General features: G+C 38.9%; 1 protein-coding gene across 5 annotated transcripts; it reads right to left on the reverse strand.

Annotated features, from left to right (window-relative positions):
- Positions 1 to 6,336: 6,336 nt before the first annotated feature.
- IL18 (interleukin 18) lies at positions 6,337 to 24,951 on the reverse strand. 5 transcript variants are annotated; one of them, XM_019811173.2, is made up of 7 exons: positions 24,766 to 24,951; positions 18,106 to 18,123; positions 15,404 to 15,487; positions 14,570 to 14,581; positions 11,017 to 11,151; positions 10,073 to 10,206; positions 6,428 to 6,672 (listed from the first exon to the last, which is right to left on the reverse strand). In XM_019811173.2, the coding sequence occupies exons 3-7, from the start codon at positions 15,477 to 15,479 to the stop codon at positions 6,451 to 6,453; spliced, it is 579 nt and encodes a 192-aa protein (XP_019666732.1). In that variant the 5' UTR covers positions 15,480 to 15,487; positions 18,106 to 18,123; positions 24,766 to 24,951; the 3' UTR covers positions 6,428 to 6,450.
- Positions 24,952 to 26,458: the final 1,507 nt, after the last annotated feature.

A 26,458-nucleotide genomic window follows, 5' to 3' on the forward strand; every position in this document is an offset into this window, starting at 1 on the left:
GGTACATAAAATAATGATGCATTTTATAATCAGTGGCATCTTAGATTCAATGAAACAGGGAATTCTACTTCTCTGTTTTTCTTTTAATGTTTTTTTTCACTTATTTTTGAGAGAGAGAGACAGAGTATGAGCGGGGAAGGGGCAGAGAGAGAGGGAGACACAGAATCCAAAGCAGGCTCCAGGCTCTGAGCTGTCAGCACAGAGCCTGATGCAGGGCTTGAACTCGTGAACCACGAGATCATGCCCTAAGCTATAGTCAGAGCTTAACTGACTGAACCACCCAGGTGCCCCTACTTCTCTGTTTTTCAAAACTTCTCTGTTGATTTCTACCATTTGAGCTCTACCTTCTTTCCCTGGTGCTTTGATCCAGTCTGGTGCCTCTATCACATTTCTTTAGCCCACTTCTGATTTTGGCAATAACTGCAGCAGATAGTTCCATGCCAGCTCATATTAAAAATATTGCCTTGAGTGTGTTGCATATCTTCCCATTTTCTACTACAGATAAATCTGCCTAGCCAAGTATAGTCCAGAAGTGTGGGGGTTAACATCCCCAGGGCAACCTTCAACTAGTGAGTGTCAGAAGCTGGTGGGGAAATGCCCCTGCTTCCCTTCCTCCATGGGAATAATAAAGGGAGAGATTCTTGCAAGCTTTTCTCTCAGGAGGTTCTGGAAAAATCAGGCCCACAGGGACAACACACCTTACACTAGCTTTTTCACCTCACGTTTCTCGCTCCTGCTCCCTGGGATCGCCTCTCAAATAAATTACCTGCACAGAAGTCCTTGTTTCTGGCTCTGTATTTGTTTTGTTTTGTTTTGGTGTGGGACATGGGACTCAAGCTAGGGCCCTCTGTCCTCCCCCTTCCAGAGCTCCCTCTTCCCTTATGCAGAGCAATTCAGCTCTTTCCATCTCTTATATCCAGACCCACCCAGCACACACTCAACTTTTGTATGTCTAAGATTTCACCTGCATCTTTGAAAGGATTGTTGTAAAAGTTTACCAGATTCTGTCCAGGGCAAGGGGTAGGGAGTTGTGTTTTGTTGTTGTTGTTGTTGTTGTTTTAGTTTTCTCAGCTTGCATTCCTATAGAAAGAAAAAAACTGTAAGGATCTTTGCTAAAATGTCAATGGTTATCTGAAGATGGAAGGAGGGGTAGTTTAATTTTTTTTCTTTTTGTTCCTTAGTATTTTCTAAAATTTCTGTAATGAATAGGTCTTAATTTTATATTACGTTAAAATAAAAATGTGATCAAACTGACTTTTTTTCCTTTTAAAAAATAACATTGTTCAAGTTTATAATTTACATACCATGTATTCACCCATTTTAAGTATACAATTCAATGATTTGTAGTTTTAGATTTACCAAGTTGAGTAGGGGCCACGGGCAGGCCACCCCAAAATGTACCACTTTGGCATGCAGATTATTTTGACTGAAAACAGTCAAGGCCCAAAAGACTCAGGAAGAAACTTTGAACTTCCTCCAATTGTCTAAAAAGAATTTAGATAGAGGAAGAGAGCTATCACCAAGAAGAGAGCCATCACCATGGATAACTACAGTATAATATGGACTAGGGGTTTTAAACAGGGAGGAATGTAGCAATCTGTTTGTTAAAATTCCTCTCTATATCCCATTGTTTCTGAATGGCCCAGAAAATATTTGTTTACCAAACATGTACTTTTTTCATCTTCCTGTGAATTAATTTTCTTCCCTTTGAAATCCCAGACCCATGGCCCCTTCTCCTTAGTTCAAGATGACATATATACCTCATTTTGCCTGACTATCTTTGGAATCTCATATCTATGTGGATTCCCTGTACATATGAAATTAAATTTTATTTTCTTCCGTTAATCTGTCTCACGTCAGTTTTTTTCTTTTAGAACAAATGGGGGAGGGGCAGATGGAGAGGGAGATAAAATCTTAAGCAGGCTCCATGCCCATCGAAGAGCACAATGAGGGGCTCAGTTTCATGATTGTGAGATCATGACCTGAGCCAAAATCAAGAATGGGATACTTAACTGAGTGAGGCACCGAGTCACCCATGTCTCATGTCAGCTTAATTCTTAGACCAGCTAGAAGAAATCTGAAGGATAGAGTAAAATTTTTTCCTCCCCAACATGTTCACCCATCACCATATCCAGTTTTAGAACATTTCCTTGTCTCTAATAAGATCCTTCATATCTGTTTACAGTTAATCCCCATTCCCACCCTTAACCCTAAGGTAAACATGAATTTACTCTTCAGTCATTATGGATTTGCCTTTTCTGGACATTTCATATAAACAGAAGCATGTAATAGTTTGGCTTCTTTTATTTAGCATAATATTTTTAAAGTTTATTCATGTTGTAGCATGTATCTGTATTTTACTTTTTGCTTATTAGTGTTGGTATTCCATTATGGACATACCACGTTTTGTTTATTCCTTCACCAGTTGATGGATGTCTGAGCTTTTTGACTAATTTTTTTTTTTACTATTAAAAATTTTTTTAATCTTTATTTAGTTTTGAGAGAGAGACAGAGTGTGAGTGGGGGAGGAACAGAGAGAGAGGGAGACACAGAATCCAAAGCAGGCTCCAGGCTCCAACCTGTTAGCACAGAGCCTGACGCGAGGCTTGAAGTCACAAACCATGAGATCATGACCTGAGCTGAAGTCGGCCGCTTAACCAACTGAGCCACCCAGGTGTCCCTTTTTTTGACTATTATAAATAGTGGTGCTACAAATGTGAATGTACAAATTTTGTGTGAATATGTTTTATTTCTCTAGAGTAGATATACAGGAATGCAATTTCTGGGTCAGTGAAAAATCTATATTTAACTTTAAAAGAGATGCAAAACTATTTTTCAAAGTGGCTGTACTACTTTATTTTCCCATCAGCAATGTATGAGAATTCCTATTTCTTCACATTCTGGCTGACACTTGTTATTATCTGTCTTCTGATCATAGCCATCCTGGTGGGCAGGAAGTGGTTTCTCATTGTGGTTTTAATGTGCATTTCTCTAATGACTAATGATATTAAGCATCTTTTCATGTGCTTATGAGCTTTTGTACATCTTCTTTAGAGAAGTATCTATTCAAATCTTTTGCCCATTTAAAAATTGGATTGTCTTCTCATTAAGTTGTAAGAGTTCTTTCTATATTCTGTATATAAATTTTCGCCATATGTGTGATTTACAAATTTTCCTACTCTGTGGCTTGTCTTTTCATTTTCTTGTGATGTCTTTTGAGTGCAATTTTTTTTTTAAATTTTGACATAATGTAAGGTTCAGAGGAAGTTGCAAAGACAGTGCAGAGCAGTCCCATTATTCTTCACCCAATTTCACCCCCAAATTTTGAATTTTGATTAAGTCCAATTTACTAGTTATTTTTAATGGATTATGCTTCTTGAATTGTTTAAAATTTTTTTGCAAAAACCAAGGTCTTGACATTTTCTCCGATTTTATTTTTATAAGATTTATAGCTTTAGTTTTTGTTTTTTTTTTTTAAAGTAATCTCTGTGCCTAATGTGGGGCTTGAGCTTATGACTCTGAGGTCAAGAGTCGCATGCTCTATCAAATGAGCCAGCCAGGTGCCCCAGCTTTAGCTCTTACATTGATGTCCCTGATCCATTTTGAATTAATTTTTGTATATAGTGTGAGGTAAGGGTCTACATTCATTATTTTGCATGTGGATATCCAGTTGTCCCAGCAGCATTTGTTGAAGACTTTCTATCAAACTGCCTTTATCAAAAATCAATTGGTCGGGTGGTGGGAGGAAGGGGACAGTGGGTGATGGGCATTGAGGAGGGCACCTGTTGGGATGAGCACTGGGTGTTGTATGGAAACCAATTTGACAATAAATTTCATTTAAAAAAAATAAAATAAAATTAACTACTGCTTGGTGTAGACCAAAAAAATCAATTGATTATAAATATATGAATTTATTTCTGAACTCTCAGGTCTGTTCTATTTATCTATGTTTATCCTTATGTCAGTTATCAAACTTTACTGATAACTGTACCTTATATTATTTTAAAGATATTTTTTATTTTTTTTTAATGTTTATTTATTTTTGAGACAGAGAGAGACAGAGCATGAGCAGGGAAGGGGCAGAGAGAGAGGGAGACATAGAATCTGAAGCAGGCTCCAGGCTCGGGGGTGTCAGCACAGAGCCCAACGAGGGGCTTGAGCTCCTCAACTGCGAGATCATAACCTGAGCCGAAGTCAGATGCTCAACCGAGCCACCCAGGCGCGCCCCTTAACAGTATTTTTTAAAATGTTTATTAATTTTGACAGAAAGAGAGAGTATGAGCAGAGGAGGGGCAGAGACAGAGAGAGAGAGAGAGAGAGAGAAGGAGAGAGAATCCCAGCTAGGCCCCGCACTGCCAGCACGGAGCCTAATATGGAGCTCAAACTCACGTACTGTGAGATCATGACGTGAGCTGAAATTAAGAGTCTGACGCTCAACCAACTGAACCCCCCATATGCCCCAATTTATATTAAGTTTTAAGATTAGGAAATGCAAAAGAAGTTCTTTTTCAACATTTTTTGGCTATTCTGTGTGTTCTGGGTTTCCATATACACTTTAGATACAGCTTGTTAATTTCTGCAAAAAAAAGGCCTGCTGGAATTTTGATAGACATTGAGTTGAATCTATAGATCAATTTCAGGGGAACTGCCATTTTAACAATATTGAGTGTTCCAATCATTGAACATGGAATGTCTCTCCATTTATTAAGATCATATTTCATTTCCTTCAGTATTGTTTTGAAATTTTCATGTACAAGTCATGCACTTCTTTTGCTAATTTATTCATAAATATTTTATTCTTCTTAATATTGTGAATGGAATTGTTTTTCTTATTTTTTTCTGATTGTTCATTTTCATATATAGAAGTAAATTTATTTTCATATATTAATACTGTCTGAAACCTTACTCAACTTGCTTAATTAAAAAAATTTTTTTTAATGTTTATTTATTTTTGAGAGAGAGAAAGAGAGAGCACAAGCAGGGGAGGGGCAGTGAGAGAGGGAGACACAGAATTCGAAGCAGGCTCCAGGCTCTGAGCCATCAGCACAGAGCCCAATGTGGGGCTCGAGCCCACAAACTGTGAGATCATGACCTAAGCCAAAGTTGAACGCTCAACCGACTGAGCCACCCAGGCGCCCCCCCCTTATTAATTTTAATAGGGGTTTGTGTGCATGTGTACATATTCCTTAGGATCTTCTGTGTAGAAAATCATGGTTTGTGCACATCTGGACAGTTTTACTTCCTTTTCTTTCTTTTTCCTGTGATTGTACAGGCTAGAATCTTCAGTATGATGTTGAATAGAAGTTGTAAGAGCTGACATTCTTGCATTATTTTTTCACCATTAAGTATGATATTAGCACTAATTCAAAAAGAGATATGCACCTCTATGTTTATTGCAGTATTATTTACAATAGCCAAAATAAGGAAGCAACCCAAGTGTCCACTAATAGATGAATGGATAATGAAGATGTGGGGTTTATATACAATGGAATATTACTCAGCCATAAAAAGAATGAAATCTTGCCATTTGCGACAGCATGGATGGATCAGAGGATATAATGCTAAGTGAAATAAGTCAGTCATAGAAAACTACCATATGATTTCACTCATATGTGGAATTTAAGAAACAAAACAAATGAACAAAGAGAAAAAAAGAGAAAACAAACAAACAAACAAACCAAGACTCTTAAATACAGAGAACACACTGGTGGTTACCAAAGGGGAGGTGGAATAGGAGATGGGGGTTAAGGGTGCACTTATTGTGAAGGGCACTGAATAATATATGGAATTGTTGAATCACTATATTGTATACCTGAAATGAATATAACACTGTTTGTTAATTATATTGGAATTAAAATTTTTTACTGTCTTTTACTGAGATGATTGTGTTGTTTTTATCCTTTATTCTATTAATATGGTATATTATGTTAATTCATTTAATAATATTAAACCATCTTTACATTCCTGGGTTGAATGCCACTTGTTTAGAATGTATAATCCTTTGTATATGCTGTTGGATTCAGGATCAATCTGACTTTGAAAGATACCTGACTTTGGAAGAAATGCAGAAATTAGTCAAATCTCTACAAAATCTTGATGGTTTTAATGATATTCTTAAAAAATTAGAAAGTTCAAGTTATCAGTATCTTTCATCTTTAGGACCAGTAACCCAAAAGATTTCAGGCACGTCTACTGAGTATAATCTATGTTCCAATTAACAGTGTAGAATGTGTTTTGAAACTATGCATTCTCTTAATGTTATGCAAATATTTTATTTATCTGGATAAGGAAGACTCAACTCAATTTTGTGATACCTTATTATTCATTTCTCAGTGGTATCTTTTAAGACCATTATCCATTTTATTTCATTATTACAATTATAGACACAAAGTCTTACAAGCTTTCTGAAAGACAAAAACTCAGAAAGTTCAAATTATGCAATTTTAATATCTAATTCTTGTTTTGAACAGTGAACATTATGGACTTATCCCCATTTTCATCCTTTTTTTTCAAAATGAGTTTGAAAAGATCTTTCTCTTTTTCACAAGCTAGAAAGTACCCCTTGTACAATGAAGACTCAAATTGTATCTTATCATCATGTCCTGGAACACTTCTCTGAAAGAATATGATGTCATTTCCTTCATCATTGATACTCTCAGGAGGACTCATTTCCTATAGAGGAAAAAAAATACTTAATTTTTTAAGAACATGAACAATTTGAATATGTCTGGTTTATTTTGAAGTACATTACTGCAAAGAACTAAAGAAGTGCTTATTCTTAGCAATTAAGGAAAAAAAAAACCCAAACCTCTGAATATAAGAATATTGATTTTATTTCCTTGCTAATTCCTAATCTGTTCTCCTTGTTTAATCTGCCTTTTCCCACCATTGAGTGCACATTCAGGTTTAAGCCTCTAGTTTCTCCCAATTTAACCATCAGGTAGCTTCCTTTTCTCCTCTCCCCTGAGTGGAGTCCATATCTGATCAAGATGAAGCAGAGTTCCAGCACAGACCACAACCTTCTTAGGCTAATGTCAATTCCTGTTTTCTTCAACCATTCTCAGCCAAAGACATTGATGACCTCCACCCCTAGGCATAGGCTAGCTCTTGTTTGTGAGCCTAATGTGAGAGAGACAGAAAGTGCAGGCATCTCAGCTTTGTCCCTCCTTCAGTGGAGCCTAGGACTGAAACTTGCTGTAAATAGACCCACTAATAGAGAGTCAAATCATAAGAGACTCTTAAAAACTGAGAACAGGGGCGCCTGGGTGGCGCAGTCGGTTAAGCGTCCGACTTCAGCCAGGTCACGATCTCGCGGTCAGGGAGTTCGAGCCCCGCGTCGGGCTCTGGGCTGATGGCTCAGAGCCTGGAGCCTGTTTCCGATTCTGTGTCTCCCTCTCTCTCTGCCTCTCCCCTGTTCATGCTCTGTCTCTCTCTGTCCCAAAAATAAAATAAACGTTGAAAAAAAAATTTAAAAACTGAGAACAAACAGAGGGTTGATGGGGGGGTGGGAGGGAGGGTAGGGTAGGTGATGGGTATTGAAGAGGGCATCTTTTGGGATGAGCACTGGGTGTTGTATGGAAACCAATTTGACAATAAATTTCATATATTAAATAAATAAATAATAAATAAATAGACCCACTACTTGTACTAGGGCTAGGTCCTGGGTTCCAGGATAGCCCTGCTTATTGGCTTAGTCAGCACTTTTTCTCTGCCAAGCACTCCAGTTCCATAGTAGTTCCTGAATTTCTATCCTGAATTTGGCTGGGTCCTACCCTGAAAGCCAAATGCTGATTCTTATATCTTTCAGCCACAGAAGAGGCTTTTCTCAAGAATAGCTAGATTATGTGAAACCGTAATCCTGCCGGTCCCCCAACTGACAGTACTGCCTGCACTTTTCCTATTAGTGCATCATACCTACTTTTTAGAATGGACTAGAAAATGTGAGGACCACCCAAGTTTCTTTCCATATTAATCCTGGAGCCAACAGACATTTTGAACTTAATTTTGACCCCCTGGTAGCAAAGATGAGCATTATCCTATCTAAGGATTGATGGAGAGACCTCCAGACCCAAAATAGTATTCCAGCATCCTCTCAAGAGGCCTGAAAGAACCAGGGAGCACCTCCAAACTTCTCAATCCATTATGGAATTTATAGTCATAACTCTTGACCTTTTTCCTTTATCAACATGTGAGGGTCTTGAATTGATGACAGTATAAACTAGTTCACCCACTGGCACATATTTCTGAGGCTGTCTACGATATACCAGAATGTAGGAAGAGACCCCAACCTAGGGGAGACAGTTTGGGACCAACCTAATATCTAATGTATAAGTGATAAATAATCCTTAGCTAAAATTTCAAAAACTCTAGAAATATTAAAGACAGATAAACCTTTTAGTTCAAACCTAGTGTAGAAAGTTATAGTTGAAGGTGGAAGTGTGGATAGGTAGAATAGGTGATCTCTAACTAGTTCAAGGCCACATTTCAGAACAGAGGCAAGGAATCTTGGGGCAGTAGCTTTCTTTAGTTTTGGTGTTGACTATTCATAGCCCTTATTGGGAAGATGCACAACAAATGGATGTGGAAACAATCCTAGTGACCTTGGGGAACACTCAACTTGGAAAGTCCTACCTGGTGAAACTTGAGTGCTCCAAGGGCCTAAGGTATTCTTTGCATCATTACATCAGGAGGGGTTGAATCTGAACCCAGGGAGAGGCAAGCTCGACCTAACATCTCTTACCTTAAAATATTTTTTTTAAATGTTTACTTATTTTTGAAAGAGAGAGAGAGAGAGAGAAAGAGTATGAGCAGGGGAGGGGCAGAGAGAGGGGGAGGGAGACACAGAATCCGAAGCAGGTTCTAGGCTCTGAGCTGTCAGCACAGAGCCTGACATGGGGCTCGAACCCACCAACTGTGAGGTCATGACCTGAGCCAAAATGGGACGTTTAACCGACTGAGACACCCAGGCACCCCTGACCTAACATCTCTTATTTTCGTCCTCTCCCAGTTGCTTTAGTAAGTCTGAGAGAATCCTGACCATGTCTGGATGTACATACAAGAAACAGACACTGACAGTAAGGTCTTGAAACAAATCCGTCTTGGTGTCATGAAGGTTCTTGCCCAAAGGAAAACAGGGGTAACCAGAAGCACTAGGACTTGATAGCTAGTAAGCAACCCAGAAAGGTGAGCACATAATGGCGGCCAGTTGTGCCTTATTATCTAGAACTTAGTCTATATTTATAATCACTGCTAAGATCCTTATTAATGGGTGGAAAATGGGATTAAAGAGCATGACCTAAAACTGGTCCTACACCTTCCTTTCCCTCTTCCCGCCCCTTGACTGAGTCCTTCCAGAAGCACATTTGCTCTGAAGCTTAAATGTCAGAGCCCCTCACTTATACAGGTCTCTTTTAAGTCCCCTTCTTTTTCTAAATAAAGCATCAACTTTATGCCTTTGTTGATTTTATATTCTCTTTCTTTAAAAGGGCTGCTCAAATTGTGTAAACTTTAGCCTCCCCTACACCTGGATTTGCCTAGTTCCATTATTATCAGATAAACAACCATTAACTATAACTACAGAGTGACCCAGAAAACTTTCCTCCCAATGAAAGCAGCCTGGAGATGCTCACAAACTGACAATTTCAAAGGTGAATCCCATGTCGTGAACGATTTGCTAAATGGGGATTTGCCAATAAAGAACTGCTATCAAGATCACTTTCTACTGAAAGTTAGGAGTATGGCCTTAGTAGACATGCCAAGGGGCAACTTGGGAAGAGGGAAAATGCCACATGAAAATATAATTCTGAGGCACCTGGGTGGCTCAGTCCGTTAAGTGTCCAATTCTTGGTTTCAGCTCAGGTCATGACCTCACGATTTGTGAGATCAAGCCCCGAGCCGGGCTCTGCACTGACAGCGTGGATCCTGCTTGGGATTCTCTCTTGCTCCTCCCTCACTCTCTCTCTCTTTCAAAATAAATAAATACACTTGAAAAAAAAAAGATTGGACTGAGGATATTTGGGTTTTTTAATTTTGCAGGTAAATATGACTAAAACAAATTAAGGCTCAGCCTTACCTTAAAGGAAATAATTTTGTTCTCACAGGAGAGAGTAGACATGGTCTTATAATTCACAGAGATGGTTACTGCCAGACCTCTAGTGAGGCTATCTTTATACATATATATGATAAATTCAGTCCGGGGTGCATTATCTGAAATAAACATTAATAAATAAGAACACTAGTTAGAAGAATTTTTGCAAATCACCATTTATGGAAATTAGCCTAGGGATAATCCTTAACAAACCCATCACTATTTCTGTACTCTGAGATTCAGCCATTTAGCAGGAGACTTTACATGGGCACTCTCACATTCTTTAAAACACATTCATCATATGTATTATAACACAAATACAGTAACTTTGAGTGTTTTAGAGATACTATGAATTCTAAAAGATTGTTTTTAACCTTTAAATGTTAAATAGAATATTGCAAATCTATCTGTTATGGTAAGAATTTAGTTTTTTTTCCCTAAAGTACACATTCACTGTTTCAACTCTGCCTAAATTCTGATATTTGGAATTCAAACCTTGGAAGGCACAGTAAACAGATTCCTTTTAAGGCATTCTAAATTTCTGGTGGAAGACAGACTCACTCCAAATGCTTGTGTATTTATTTTTGATTTTGAGTTTTGAAAATTCCATCAGCAATTTAGCTATAACCAACAGCGATTAAGGTCCATATGGAGATTCTGTAGACTTAGTGCAATTATAGTGAAGGGATTGGCGACCCTCATATAGGCTCAGAATAGCTTGACCCCTAGGAATATCTTTGTTGCATCAATTTTTCACCCCAACTAAAAAATGTGGACCTTATCAAGTTTTTTGTGTGTGAAATTATTACTACTCCTGTGATTTTTCATCTGAAGATTAGGTCTATCCTAGAAAAACATAGGTAGTTAACTGGAATGGGAAGAAGTAAGCTTGTCATTTTTAAGTTACAAATATATATTTAAAAAAATACCTGTACAGTCAGAATCAGGCATATCCTCAAACACAGGTTGATCTCCCTGGTTAATGAAGAGAACTTGGTCGTTCAAGTTTCGTAAGATTGAGAGTTTATGTTCAAGCTTGCCAAAGTAATCTGTTTCCAGGTTTTCTACAATGCACATTAAATCTCATTAAAGAATATGTTTTTTTCTTCCCAAATTACAAATAATCATTCTATATATTTCAGTTTTCAATAACTGCTAATCATAATCTTCTGGTGTAGAAGATGGTAGGACAAAGTTGCACAGTGTTTTTTAACCCACTTCCAAGAGCGCACCCTGATTCTTATTATCACCTTTTTATCACTACTCTACTCATATAGTCTTTTTTTTTTAAGTTTATTTATTTTTGAGAGAGAGAGACAGAGTGTGAATGGGAAGGGGCAGAGAGAGAGGGAGAGACATAATCTAGAGCAGGCTCCAGACAGAACCCGACGTGGGGCTTGAACTCATGAACCCGTGAGATCATGACCTGAGCTGAAGTCGGACTCCTAACCGACTGAGCTACCCAGGCGCCCCTACTTCTATGGTCTTAAATTCAAATATCCTATTTTCAAACCACAATCTCCCATCCTTTTAGCTTTCTTAAGCTTTTCCTCTATGTTTAGAGTCCTCCTGCCTCTTAACATTTTCTGTCTAACCTCTTCCTGTCTTCCCTTTCTTCTCTATGAAGCCTGGGCCTCACAGCTCATCATTTTATCTATCCTTTGCCAGTGTCTTAAATCCTGAATTTATTTGTCCTTTTACTACAAAACCCCAAGACTGGCTGCTGAGGGTTGCTGCCAAGCAATTATACAAATGTACAAATTGGCACATTCCCAGTTCACCGATTGTCAATACTTCCTTTCTGTTATAGCTCAGCAATCCTCTGTGGTACAGAGCTGTGATTCTAAATCTTCTCCTATCTCCTAAGGATCTCTACATTGTGACCTCTGCTTTCCCTTTCTGCAAATGATTTCCTGCCTCTCCACTTACAAACATAACTGTGGCACCACCGGTTAATTTCCTCTACCCACCCCCCCCTTCTTGTCCCAGGGGGAAAATGTGGAAAAGGTGCTCCTTCTCGTGTCTAGGGCTAACTCCATCTGTGTTTTGCATGTATCTTCTACTGAAACCTTGATTTACCAATCATCCCCTTTTTTCTGTCAACCCAGTCATTCTACTTCCTGGATTAGTTGTATTTATGATCATAGTTCGTGAGTTCAAGCTCTGCCTCAGACTCTGTGCTGACAGCTGAGAACCTGGAGCCTGCTTCAGATTCTGTGTCTCCCTCTCTCTCCACCCCTCCCACACTCGTGTTCTGTCTCTCTCTGTCTCTCAAAAATGAATAAATGTTAAAAGAATTTATATATCCAGTCCACATTTCCATCCGGGTCTAAGAACTTTATGTCCAAGAGTCCACTGACATTTCCACTAGGATGTCCCACAGATAAGATCTAAAACTAAATTTATGTCTTCCTCTTTGCTCCACATTCCTCATTACCCTGCTTTTCCTCTTGTGTTTCCTATTTAACTGAACGGTACAAATTGGCTAAGTGCAAAAATGTAGGCATTACCTTTTCGGTCTTTCTTTCCATCCCCTTCGAAATCCAGCCCCAACTGTGTCCTCTTGATTCTTTTAAGTATTTCTAAAATCCATGCACAGCTCTTCATAGGCATCCACTGTGCCTACCTTAATTCATGTCACTATCATTTCTTACAGGGACTGCAGTAATAGCCTCTTAATTGGCATCTCCCCTTTTTTTTTTGTCCCCACATCAATTCTTTATACTGAAGCCAGGAGGAATTAAAATTCAATTTTAATTAAGGTTAAAATTCAGAGATATGAGCATGTTATCTCTGATTTTTAATGGGGCACATAGCCACCTAGAATAAAAATTATATTTTCCAGATTCCCTTGCAGTTGGTATCGCCAGGTGACTAAATTCTAATGAATGGAATATGAGTGGAGTTGATGTGTACAACTTCCAAGTAGAGACTTTAAAAGGAATAGGGCTGTCTTCCTCTTATTTTGAACCCTTTCTTGCTAGCTGGGATATGGACCTAGGAAGTATGGTAATGATTTTCAAGTATGTGAATGAGTTCAACAACTTAGGGATACTGGAATAGCAGGAGAGAAGAAACTTGAGATCCCACCATCATCACGAACTACCAACTTGGACTTGTATTTTACGGAAGCATTTTCTCTTACTATATTTTTGGGTTTCTTTGTTGCAGCAAATTGATCTGTATCCCAGGTCATACATATTATGCTTTCTGAATCCCCATTATCCCAAAGATAAGGTCTAAATTCCCTATCTTGGAATAAAGGAAGCTTCTTTATCTGCACCCTGTTTATCCTTCTTCTCTCTTCATTCTCCTACTCCCATTCTGAATTACTTTTAATTGCTCAGACATGCCATGCTTTCTTTCCTTTCTTGGCCTGTGCATGCTGTCTTCTCCCTGCCCACAATACCTTCTCTTCACTAACCCCCATTCACTCTTTAAATCTGTCCCTCCTTCAAAGTGCCCTCCCAGAATCTATTGGACTGAATTAGGTGCCTCTTCCATGTGCTCCCATAGCATCCTGTGTCTTTGTAACACTTAACATACTATATTCCAATTGTCTTCCTCATGGGCCTGCTTCTCCCTGTAGGAACCATGTTTTGCTCACCACTGTATCCTACTGCTTGACATAGCACCTGGGATACAGATACCAATATTTACTGAACTAAATAAATGGAGAGCAAGGCAATCTTTAAGAAACATGAGGAGTTATAGGTCAATTATATTTCAGTAAAGCTGGGGGGAAAAAGACATGTGAAAAATAGTATTTTTTTTAAAGTTGATACTTTCTATTTCAAGTACAGTAAGGATCACCTTAAGAATGGGAAAGTGTTACTTTTAAGGAAAAGTATGAGAAACTCATGGCCTCTAATAATCTGGGGTCTTTTAGAGGGTCATAGGCCAGACATGGGTATGGTCCTACCTGAATGGCAGAAGGACAAGAACTGGGTACATCCACATCTTAAGACATAAGCCATCATTAAGACATAATGGCTCAGCTTCATAATTCTGCCTGCTCTACCCTCTCCTGTCTCCTCTGTTTCCAGAATCCTCTGCCACCTGGGAGCCTCCCAGTCTTCTTCCCATAACATTTCTGAGAGAGAGGGTTAAAGGAAGGTTTCCTTGACTTTGGACAATTCTCTTGCTTCAATCCCCCTTTCCTCCAGAGAATCCATGACCTCCTCATAATCTTAGAATCTCTGTAATAAGCGAAGTCTATTTTGTAGATTCTAAGAGCTAGAGAAGTTTCTAAGGTGTAGAGAGAAGCATATTTTGCTAGCGGTTCTTCTCTGTATCCCTTACGGTCATCTTTATTCCGAGGCTGTTCTTTTGAGTCCACATTCCTATGAGGGAAGATTAGCTTCTCAAATGGCCTAGTACCAGTTTCTCTCAGCTGAGAATGGGGATATGGATGTGTCTGAGAGGTGCTTACTCAAGTAGCTACTGATTTTGCAAAGAAAGAGAAATAAATTTATACTTTACCATCACTGTCAGCTAAAGGGGAAAAAAAGAGAAACAAAATATGTTAAACTCTATATTTCAATTCGGAATCTCCTCTTACCCTACCATTTTATAACTCGTCTGTCACTCCCCAGTGTTTAACCACTAACTAACCAGTGATGGCCTTTGTGGGCCTCCATCAGAAATATTATACAATCATGCCAGAGGTCGCATAAAATGGAGCTCATTAGACTTAGTGTGGTCTCAGCTAAATTAGATATAAAACCCAAATCCAGAGTTCACAAATTTAAATTTTTACTTAAAAGGAAATTTTGTAAAGTGATAGATTACTTTAAAGTTTATGGTTTCAATGGAAAGTCACCTAGGGACTTTCTGTGAATCTTTCAAATGAAGCCAAACTTTCAAATGGAGCCAAGCTGCCCACAGAAGATGAATCATTAGAATCTGTTTTTATTTGTCAAGTTTGTTTACATAAACTGGCATAATCTACTCACAGAACTCCAGATTTAAGGTATTTGTTATATGATTTGCCAGTTTGTTGTAGGAAATTAAATTCCCTGAGTGTACCCAATTTTGTGAGATTTCATCCTGTGCACCTGCAGCCATCTTATGGGTTGGCTTCTGCTAGCTAAAGTGACAGGACATGTGGTGAGACAAGGTGCTAGGACGTTGGACATATTGTGGTTAATTTCTAGAGGCCCAGTATTTTTTATTCTTTTCCAGAAAAGAGGGTCACCGGTATTACAACAGAATTTGGTGACAAAAAAAGAGGTGCCCAATAGTTTATCTCACAACATCTTTTCTAGCTGAATACATTTATCTGAATCCTTATCTGGCCTATTGCTTTAGACTTACCTACAAAGTAAAGTGTATTGTCAATAAATTTCATTCCCACAAAGTTGATGCAATCATCTACTGGTATAGCAGTCATCTTTATTCCTAATGAAAGCAAAGAGTCATTTGTGAAAAGGTAGTGGTTTTTCCATTTCCACCCCAAAAATATTTTTCTACTTACTGCCTTCTATTACCTCCAAACTCAGAAGTCAGTGTATCACCCAGTATGCTGATGAACACTTTGGATATTTAATAAACACTTGGGTCTTCAGCTTATGAATACACGTGTTCAAATGTTCTCTTGTAAACCAACAAATGTTTGGAATCTAGAAAGCATCTTCTCATAAGACAGTATTATAAAGGGTGGATAAGTGGCCCACTACTGAACTGAAATATTGTCCTTGTATCTTGGAGGAAATATATCATCAATATACATATACGATGCTTGTCATTTAACTTTGGATTGGTTCTATGTCTGTCTTACAACCAATGGGTTCATGTGCATGGGAGACTGAAGCTTTGTGACTTCATTGTGAAAGTGCCAAAAGTGAGGCGATGATAAAAGTAGTGTTTCTGCCTGGGAGTAAGGGCAGTGTGTGAGGACGCCACAGCGCTCTGGCATCTGATGGCCCTTTTTCTCCTTGAGCAGCCATAGCTTTTGGTCTGGAGTTTGGGTTATACTATGCTTTTTACACAAGTAATACATAAATACAGTGTTTCTGTAAAAAATAAAAAAAATAAAACCCAAATAATACAGGACTTAAACATGTTAAAACTTCTTTTTTTTGCTTTTCTCCTCTGCCCCACCCTATTCCACCCCACCCCAATATTGTGTGAATCCTTCTAGACCTTTGTCTATGAAGAAGGGTTTCTCTACCTGAGAAATTTGTAAACTTAGATAGGAAAAAATTACATATTACAAATAAAAAATAACATTTATTTTCACCAACTTCTAAAATTTTTTTTAAATGTTTATTTATTTTTGTGAGAGAGGAAGAGAGACAGAGTGTGAGCAGGGGAGGGGCAGAGAGAAACAGAGACCCAGAATCTGAAGCAGGCTTCAAGCTCTGAGCTGTCAGCAGAGTCCAACACAGGGCTCAAGCTCATGGACCTCGAGATCATGACACGAAGTGAAGTCGGACACTTAACCAACTGAGCCAGCTAGGTGCCCCTATTTTCAGCAACTTCTAACTGAAATTTAGCAGTTCCTCCCCTTATGGTCGTGTAGGAAACCACAGTATGTATTATTAGCAGTATCTCTGATGTCAGTAATGGAAACACATATTTCCTATTGTGTTATAATTGTTTTAGAGATCTTGAAATAGGGTTTAAACTCCTTACTACTTTGAAATATACAGAAGTTATTAGTCCCACCGTAGATTTTGGGTTTGTTTGTTTGCATGTTTGTTTGCAAAAAATTTTTTTAATGTTTATTTATTTTTGAGAGAGAGAGAAAGCGCGTGCACGCACATAAGGTGAGGAGGGGCAGAGAAAGAGGGAGAGAGAGGGTCCAAAGCAGGCTCTGTGCTGACAGCAGAGAAAGAGAGCCCAATGGGGCTTGAACTCCCGAACCGTGAGATCACGACCTGAGCTGAAGCCAATGTTCAAAACTGACTGAGCCACCCAAGTGCCCCAAATTTTGTTATTTATGTCTTGATAAAGAGGCATATATATACTATATCAAAATTTGTTAAAAAACCCTTTTTTGATAACTCAATTTAATATAATAAGTTTCCTTTATAAGCCTAAGTATTTAAGATAATTTTTTAGATATTTATTTGTTTTTGAGAGAAAGAGAGACAGAGCATGAGTGAGGGAGGGGCAGAGAGAGGGAGACACAGAATCCGAAGCAGGCTCTGAACTGTCAGCACAGAGCCCGACATGGGGCTTCAGCTCACTAACCATGAGATCATGACCTGAGCTGAAGTCGAATGCTTAACCTACTGAGCAATTAAGTACTAAATGTTATCCATGTAAACACATTATTTTGTGAAGGGGTCCACAAACTTCACCAGATTGTCTGTGAGGGTCCATGCCACAGAAATGATTAAGAGGCCCTACTCCAGAGTTCGGCAGTACCTTGGGTTCCTGAGGGTAATTATGGTTGGGGCTGTAAGGCATGTGGCTGCTTCACAGTAGTCCTTGGTATATAGAGGAGTATTTGAGTCGAAGCTCATAAGTAGAGAAGTGACTCAAATTTTTTTCTGGCATAGTCTGCTGAGGCCAAACATATGTGGTAGAAGAAGCCAGAAATTAAAACCCAGTTAAAAACCTTAATCCAAATTAAGGTAACCCAAAACACTTGTGAATTGATGGCTGTTTAACAGTTTTATCTAGGTTCAATTCCTTATACATATACAAATGTGGATAGTTATCAAATTTATATAGATATATAATATACAAGCATATATGTAAATATAATTTCATATATATGAAATAATGGCTAGGGTGGTCTTCTCTACAAACTTTAATGTTATGTAATGCATTCATATTTTTGTAAAATAATTTACTTGAAAAGCCCTAAGTAGTATATTGGATGGAACTGGATGAAATTACTAGTGTTTACTACAGTGAGTATTTAGTCAATGAGTGAATTAATTTAGAGGACACTACTACCTTAAGAATAATATTACACAATATTTGAAATCATTCATCAGGTAATTACTGAGCATGCACTACGTATCAGGCATGGAGCTAGAAAGCTGACAAAACACAATACTTACCCTGCAATTACTCAGAGTCTAGGGAGAGACAAATATATCAACAATTACAAAATAGTACAATGAACGCTGTGCAGAGCTGGGTTTACAAGAGATCCTCTCTGTCTGCCTGGTGGTGTGTGGAAGAAAACTTCTTAGAGGAAGCGATAATCATGCTGCCTTGAAAGAGAGGCAGGCATTTTCTTTTCTTTTTTATTAATTTTCTTTTTTTTAAATCTTTTTTTTTTCAACGTTTATTTATTTTTGGGACAGAGAGAGACAGAGCATGAACGGGGAGGGGCAGAGAGAGAGGGAGACACAGAATCGGAAATAGGCTCCAGGCTCTGAGCCATCAGCCCAGAGCCTGACGCGGGGCTCGAACTCCCGGACCGCGAGATCGTGACCTGGCTGAAGTTGGACGCTTAACCGACTGCGCCACCCAGGCGCCCCATTAATTTTCTTTTTTTAAATTTACATCCAAATTAGTTAGCATATAGCGCAACAATGATTTCAGGAGTAGATTCCTTAATGCCCCTTACCCACGTAGCTCATCCCCCCTCCCACACCCCCTCCAGTAACCCTCTGCTTGCTCTCCATATGAGAGGCAGGCATTTACAAGGCCAGGGGAAGAGTTTTCCACAAAGAGGGAACCACGTGAGCAAAAAACCGGAGCAGGGAATTCTGAGAGAATCTTGCTTGTTTGGAACCTCATCACTTTTCCTGCAGTTAATGCAAATGCAGTCCCATTGGGTAGGAAGAAAGCATTTCTGAAGATCTCAGATAGTTCAAGATTAACTTTTCCTTGGAAGCAAATACAAAAGTAGTAAAGAGATATCCTCGGAGGACATAAATCTATAACAACCAGAGTGTATTCTTGCTTGCTTTCTTTGTTTCAACTTTCTCAGCATTATAGCCGATTCTTTGCATAGTGCTCTCTCTCCACACATTCTATCGTGGTGGTACTTTGGCCTTTTTATCATTGTTTTCTGATATCTAACTGTTTTTCCAACTTATTTGGAAAATATTTATTTGGAGGTGTTTTTCAGCACAAGCAGTAATAATACCCCTCAGCACTTTGATGACATTACTATCAGATATAAAAAATATTTAAAATTATGATAGTAGTGAATATTTAAAGTTTTAAAAATGTTTATTTACTTTTGAGAGAGAGAGAGAGAGAGAGAGAGAGAGAGAGAGTGCAAGGAGGGGAGGGGCAGAGAGAGAGGAAGACAGAATCCGAAGGAGGCTCCAGACTCTAAGCTGTCAGCACAGAGCCCAAGGCAGGTCTTGAACTCAAGAACTGTGAGATCATGACCTGAGCCGGAGTCGGATGCTCAATCAACTGAGCCACCCAGGCGCCTCAGTAGTGAATATTCTAAATTTTTTTTTAACGTTTTTATTTATTTTTGAGACAGAGAGAGGCAGAGCATGAACAGGGGAGGGGCAGAGAGAGAGAGGGAGACACAGAATCTGAAACAGGCTCCAGGCTCTGAGCTGTCAGCACAGAGCCCGACGCGGGGCTCGAACTCACGGACCGTAAGATCATGACCTGAGCCAAAGTCGGAAGCTTAACCGACCAAGCCACCCAGGCGCCCCGAGTAGTGAATATTTTAAAAATAGCATAACAATAACCTGTATGTCTCAAGAATAGCCTAGCTTACATAATACCAACATGGAAGCAGATAATTGTCAAGTATGAGAGACACTTAAATGTGGGAAGAGTGTTAACAGCTCACAACTCACTTGCCCTACCACCTTTGAAATTGTGTCATTCTACATAAACTAATTTGGAGGAGTTCACATATTTCCATTTTGCCTATAAAGTGAGACTATTATGGGGCTCAGTCAGTTAAGTGTCCGACCCTCAGTTTCAGCTCAGTTCATGATCTCATGGTTTCATGGGTTCAGGCCCTGCATCGGGCTTTGTGCTGGCAGCTTGGAGCCTGCTTGAGATTCTCTCTCTCCCTCTCTTTCTGCCCCTCCCTGACTTGTGCTGTTTCTGTCTCTCTCAAAATAAAATAAAACTTAAAAAAAAAACAATTTGAAAAATGAGACTATTATTTCTCTATTCTTGATTCTGTCTAGTTCAATTCACATAAAACGCAACTTGCAAAATAGTTCAGTTTGACATAAACTTGTAAAGGAGAGTCCGATTGTAAAGGCCTTGCTTAAGTAGGCTAAAGAGTTTAAACTGTTTTTCTGAAAAAAAAAATACTGAATCTCTTTAAGTAGGAGAAAGACATGGTCAGATTTATGTTTTGAAAAGTTCACCCTGGCAGCTGTGTAGAGGATGGATTTGATGGGGCAAGACTGAACAGAGGCCAGAAAACAACCTCAGAAGCAATTTTAACAGTTAAGGTAACAGTTGATGAAGCTATAAACTAAGTAAGGTAGCGACTGTGGGGACAAAAGCACTGGATGGATTCAAGAGAGATGAAATATCAGGATTGGTTTTTAGCTAATTGGCTGTAGATCAAATGGGAGAAGGAGGAACTGCGGGTGACTTCAAAGTTGCTGGCTTGGGCAACTTGTTGAGTGGTTACCTCATTATAACTAAGAAAAAAGAGAATGGCAGGCCAAGTGGAAAATAATTAGTTCAGTTTTGTAAATCTAAGAGAGAAGTATCACAGAAGACAAGGGAGAAAGGAGCTTTAAGGAGGAACTGCTTAGGTACAAGCTCAAACTTGTTTATCGAATGTGGCAAGTTAGGAAGGTCTGGTGTCGGTAGAACAGTTTGGGGAATGTGAGGGAATGTTGACAAAGATCTAGGGCAGAATGGGGTGGGGAAAAAGTAAGACAGCAAATAGAAACTATTTTTTTAGGGACTCAGGCCATAAAGTGAAGAGAGAGGGTGGTAGTTTCTATAACTTGCAAATTTCAGTTTCTGGCTCCAGACCCACAGTTCCAGCTGTAGGGTATACTAATGAATTACCTTCTAAAACATGCCCAAATAACCTGTCTGCAACGGAAACCCGGGAGTCCTCCACTCCTTTGTCTAACCTGCCTCGCAAATACTGTAGGTTATAACTCAGAAATGTCTCTGGAATTTGGCGTCTCCTCTCCATCTCCACCAGCATTGTTTTAAGTCCAGCCCTCATCACTTCTGGCATCTTCCCTTTAGAGATTTTCTGGCTTCCAGACTCTCCCGGCTCCATACTGTTGCCAGCGACATTTCCCCTGCCAGGCAGTAACTTCCCTGTTTTCGTTGCCTGCTAGACCCTTGGTTCTTCACCTTTTCAGGCCCAGCTCAAACATTTTCTCTGTGAAGACCTCCCTTACTCCTCCATTCCTACCTAATCATTCTCTCACCAGTGCCCCCCTACACCTACCCCCGCTTATGCTTCTCAAATACATCCTACTACACTGAATGAGATTATTTTGATTACAAATAGGTCTGCCCAGCTTCAATCTGAGTTTCTTTAAGATGAATTGTCCCTTTCTTCTTGAATCTTCCACATTTGGAAAGAAGTTTATATACAGCAGGGGCTCAATCAATGTTAAAGGAATAAATGTCTGCTATGATACACCTTGTTGCCGTGACAACAGTGTGTAAAGGAACTGGTAGAATTTTTTTCTATCTTAAAACCTTCACTCCGTCTGAAAGCCAATGAGAAAGAGAAGGAATATTAGGAACACTTGAAACATATTTTAAAAAAAACAGTAACTTCTCCAATATTCTCCCTCTTCTTTCCCGCCCCCCCCCCCCGGTGGTTTCTTTTTTACTTCAAGTGCTTATTTTGAATTATTTTCTTACCACTCTTCTTGTGAGATCTCAGTATATCTACAAATAACCCTTCTATTCCTCCCCTCAACTTCCCTCTTTTCCAGTCTCATCTGTGTCCCTTTGCTTTCTTAACTCCAGTCTGTGAAAATTATAGTTCCCACTGGATAAATATGCTTTGAATATTTCATCTAAAATTCTCAGATTATTGACTTTTTTTCATCTAAAGTTACAAACCACCTCAGAACGATACTCCCAGGAATATGCAAGTGGCAATTGGTTCTTTCAAACAAAAACAGTTTTTGTTATACAAGCCTTGGAGACTAGCCACAAGCTAGTGAATGGTAGAAAATCATGATGGACATGAGGTCACATGCTTCACAATCTTGTCTGGGACAAGTCACTTAATTTTGATGGTCTCGGTTTCCTCATTTGGACAAAGAGGAAGTTGCATGGTTAATATTACAGGTGTTATCCAGCTCCAGTATTCTGTAATTCTAGATTTTAGCTAAGGCTGCAAGGAGAGAACCATTTATATGTGGCAAATGCCCTCATAACCACTTCCTCATAACTCTAACATAACACGTATTGATTGAATATGTATTTCAGCCATAGAGGAGTTTAAAAACATACTATTGGAGGAATACTACTTGGCAATGAGAACGAATGAAATCATGCCATTTGCAGCAACGTGGATGGAACTGGAAGGCATCATGCTGAGTGACATAAGTCAGTCTGAGAAGGACAGATATCGTATGTTTTCACTCATATGTGGATCTTAGAAACTTAACAGAAGACCATGGGAGCAGGGAAGGGGAAAAAATAGTTACAAACAGAGAGGGAGGGAGGCAAACCATAAAAGAATCTTAAATACAGAGAAAAAATTGAGGGTGGATGGGGGGGCAGGGAGAGGGGAAAATGAGTGATGGGCATTGAGGAGGGCACTTGTTGGGATGAGCACTGGGTGTTGTATGTAAGTGACGAACCATGGGAATCTACCCCAAAAACCAAGAGCACACTTTACACATGGTATGTTAGCCAACTTGACAATAAATTATATTTTTAAAAAACCCATATTATTAGAATGTTTGAAAAGCAATTTGAATTTGAAAAGCAATCATGTTTATCCTTGCTGTGGATTTCAATTCTGTGGCATAGACAGACACCGGATGAAATGAGGAAGCATATTACCTAATTCCCTAAAATCAGGTACTTAGTCATCTTGGTAGCAGCAAGATGAAAATCTAAGTATTCAGTTCTAGAAATCATTTAGTTCTTGAAAATGTTGCCATTCCATGAATGTCTGTATGTGGATGTGGCAGAGGTGGGATGGAGGAAGACCGAGGTAAAAATTTAGGTAAATAATAGGTGGCTGATAATAGGTGCAATATAATGATAATAGGTACGTATATAATCCACAGCTAAATACAGACTCAAAGGAAAAATCCAGAGTGGAACTGATGTAGTTGGAATGGCCTCGTGTGAAAAGGAGAATCAAATTTAACCTTAAAGAATGCTTACGATTTAAATAGATGGGAAAGGACATGGAAGAGCATTTATATGATCATTAAAACAGTGTTGTGATGGAGGATGGACTTCATGAATGGAGCCATTTTTTTGGACTGTGGTGGAACACTCCTGCTGTCCTGTAGTGAACTCAGGGTAGGGTGGGGTTAGAGAGGGCTTTGGAAGTCACTAGAAGAATGTGATCTTATTTATTTATTTATTTTTAAGTTTATTTCTTTTTCTTAGTAATCTCTACACCCAACGTGTGGCTCAAACTCATGACCCCAAGATCAAGAGTTGCATGCTCTTCCTGGTGAGCCAGCCAGGTGCCCCAGAAAAATGTGAATTTAATCTCATAGGCAATAGGAATGCAAGTTACTGAGCCAGCAAGTGCATTTTGAGAAAGATCAGAGACAGGCGCTGGCACTACTCTAAGAATTCATGTACAAATTTGCATAAGAATTCATAATATTCATGTAGGGATATTATGAACAAGCCAGGTTAAAAAAGATACTCTGGAGGAAGATTTAAAAGAACTTGAAATAGCTGGATATAGACAAAAAGAAAAGAGGAGTTTAAGGGAGTCCTAATTTTTCTTATTAGTACTTCAAAATAGAGGTATTAATTTAGCCCTTGCCTTATTGTGAAATAAGATTCTCCTGGGAAATGTTATAATTTCGTCCAACTATAGCCCAGCTAAGGGTGCTGATGCAGATTCTATCAAGAGGATCAACCTTTGGCAAAAATTTTTTGTTTGCTTTTAGAATCATGGATTCAGAGTTGAGACTCCCGTTGAAGAGAAGCTTACTTATTTTATTGTTCTAAAGCAGCAATTCTTAAGGGGCTCTTGAGGTCAAAGCTACTTTCATAATAATAACAAGCTGTAATTTGTCTTTTTCACCCTCATTCTCTCATGTGTATACAGTACAGTTTACCAGAGCTTACATTCTGGGCAATATCACATAGATTAAATGCAGAAGCAGATAGAAACACAACTGTCTTCCATTAAGCCAGAGATTCATAAAAATGAAAAATAATGTCACTCTTCACAGATTTTTAAAAATGTATGGTTATTTATAATTAAAAATGTTTTTTATGCTGGCCTGTGATGTGTTTACTGTTATTTTGAAACAAGTTGAATTTCTAGTACAGTAAATGACAACAATACAGTCAAGTAACCTAGGGAAACAAACATTTTTGAGGGTCCTCAATGATTTTTAGGAATGTAAAGAGGTCACAGGACCAAAAAGTTTGAGAACGTTTGCTCAAAAGTGATACTCTCCAACATTGGTTAGAAGAAAAAGTTTCCACTCTGACTTTGCTGTGTTCCCTATGTTGTTACAGATTGCCCATCATAGTAATGTCAGAGGACCTCAATTCGTCTCAATCACTTTTCTAGTTAATTTCCTTTTAAAACCAGGTCTCATTTCTAAATAAAAAGGAATGATATTTCTTACCTGTGCTCAATAGTTTCCTAAGAGAGGAAGGGATCTGGAAGGTTTGAGGTCCCTTTCTTTTCCTGAGCTGTGTAGATGGCAGAAGGTGGCAGGAGCCCCTTTATCAGCTGAAGCTGGCAGCCAGGAATGCAGAAAGCATTGGAAAACAGAGCTTGCTGGTCATCTGATCTATAGCCGTCTGGGGGAGGAGGAGACCAAGCGATTGGGAGAAAGGAGGAAGGAGGTGGAGGGAGGAGACTGTTCTGGCACGCCTTGAACCCGCCTTCAAATGTGGGCTCTTTCCAAGGGCAGTAGAACTGGAAATAAAGTCAGAGAATTTGCGTACTTCTTTTAATGTAAAATCACTATTTTAATGAGATAATTTCTGCTGTAAAAGTTGGAGTTCTGGCCCTTCCAAATCTTGTGCCTTTCTCTCAGAAGTACTGTACTTTCAAGCCCTTTTAAAAAAGCAACTGCTTGGTCAATTAGAAGCATCTTTTCTCACATTAATCTCTCTCTGTTTTGAGATTTTTCTATTCACACTTTAGCACAAAACTTTTCCCTTATCTTGTGGTGCTGAATAATCAGCCCTATTAGAATAATCCCTATAATGTAATAATAGCACCTGAAATGTAATTTTAAAAAAGCAGAGTAAGATATCACAGCCTTGAAAATAATTAGCAGAAACAAAATCCCCCGGACAATTTTTTCTTGAACACGTGCCAAATGGTATTACCGTGCTAGCAAGGAAAGTAGCAAAGTGACTTTTGGTTTCTGCTTTTTTGGCCAGTATAGAGCCTATATGGAAACAGAGGTGTTCTAGAGTTAGGAATCAAATGCTTCCATAAGCAGCTAGTTGAGTTTGGTTTATTTATTTTTTTTTAACAAAATAGGGTTTTCATTTTACAATGTCCACCGCAGTGATTACAAACATCATGTCCACTGCAGTGATTACAAAGGAAGTCTGTGGTGAGATGGTCAGAGGTGCTTGGTGCAGAGACTACTAGAAAAAGAAAAATCATGCATTTAGGAAATATATGGTAAGAATACACACATGGTTGAAATTGAAGTAACAGATTTCCATCCTCCAACTGTAGTGTTCCATATAGCTAATTAATACGAAAGCATGAAATACAGTCAAAGAATGATCAGAAGCAGAGCACCAAACAAGTTAATTTTATTATTTTTATTTTTTATTAGAAATTTTTTTTAACGTTTATTCATTTTTGAGAGACAGAGAGAGACAGAGCATGAGTGGGGGAGCGACAGAGAGGGAGACACAGAATATGAAGCAGGCTCCAGGCTCTGAGCTGTCAGCACACAGCCAGAGGCGGGGCTCAAACCCTTGAACCGTGAGATCATGACCTGAGGCGAAGTTGGATGCTTAACCTGCTGAGCCACCCAGGCACCCCCGAACAAGTTAACTGTAAATGGCCCATCGCCAATGATTTTTCTCCAACTGTAAAGATGTAAAGTGCACAATTTCCCCTTTTCTTAGTTTTGGGATAAACTTTTTTTTTTTTTTTCTGATACAGAGCAACCCAGATGGCTTCATGTCTTACCTACTTCGTAAGATTATTTGTAAAGATTAAAATGAGATGATGATAGCCCTTTGAAAATTTTACCGTTTTTCCCCCTTTTATTTTTATTTGAGAGAGAGAGAGTGAGGGAGGGAGGGAGAGAGAGGGAGTGAGGGATGGAGAGAGAGAATCTT

Source organism: Felis catus, chromosome D1 (genome assembly GCF_018350175.1).
Source record: "Felis catus isolate Fca126 chromosome D1, F.catus_Fca126_mat1.0, whole genome shotgun sequence".
NCBI classification, from domain to species: Eukaryota; Metazoa; Chordata; class Mammalia; order Carnivora; family Felidae; genus Felis; species Felis catus.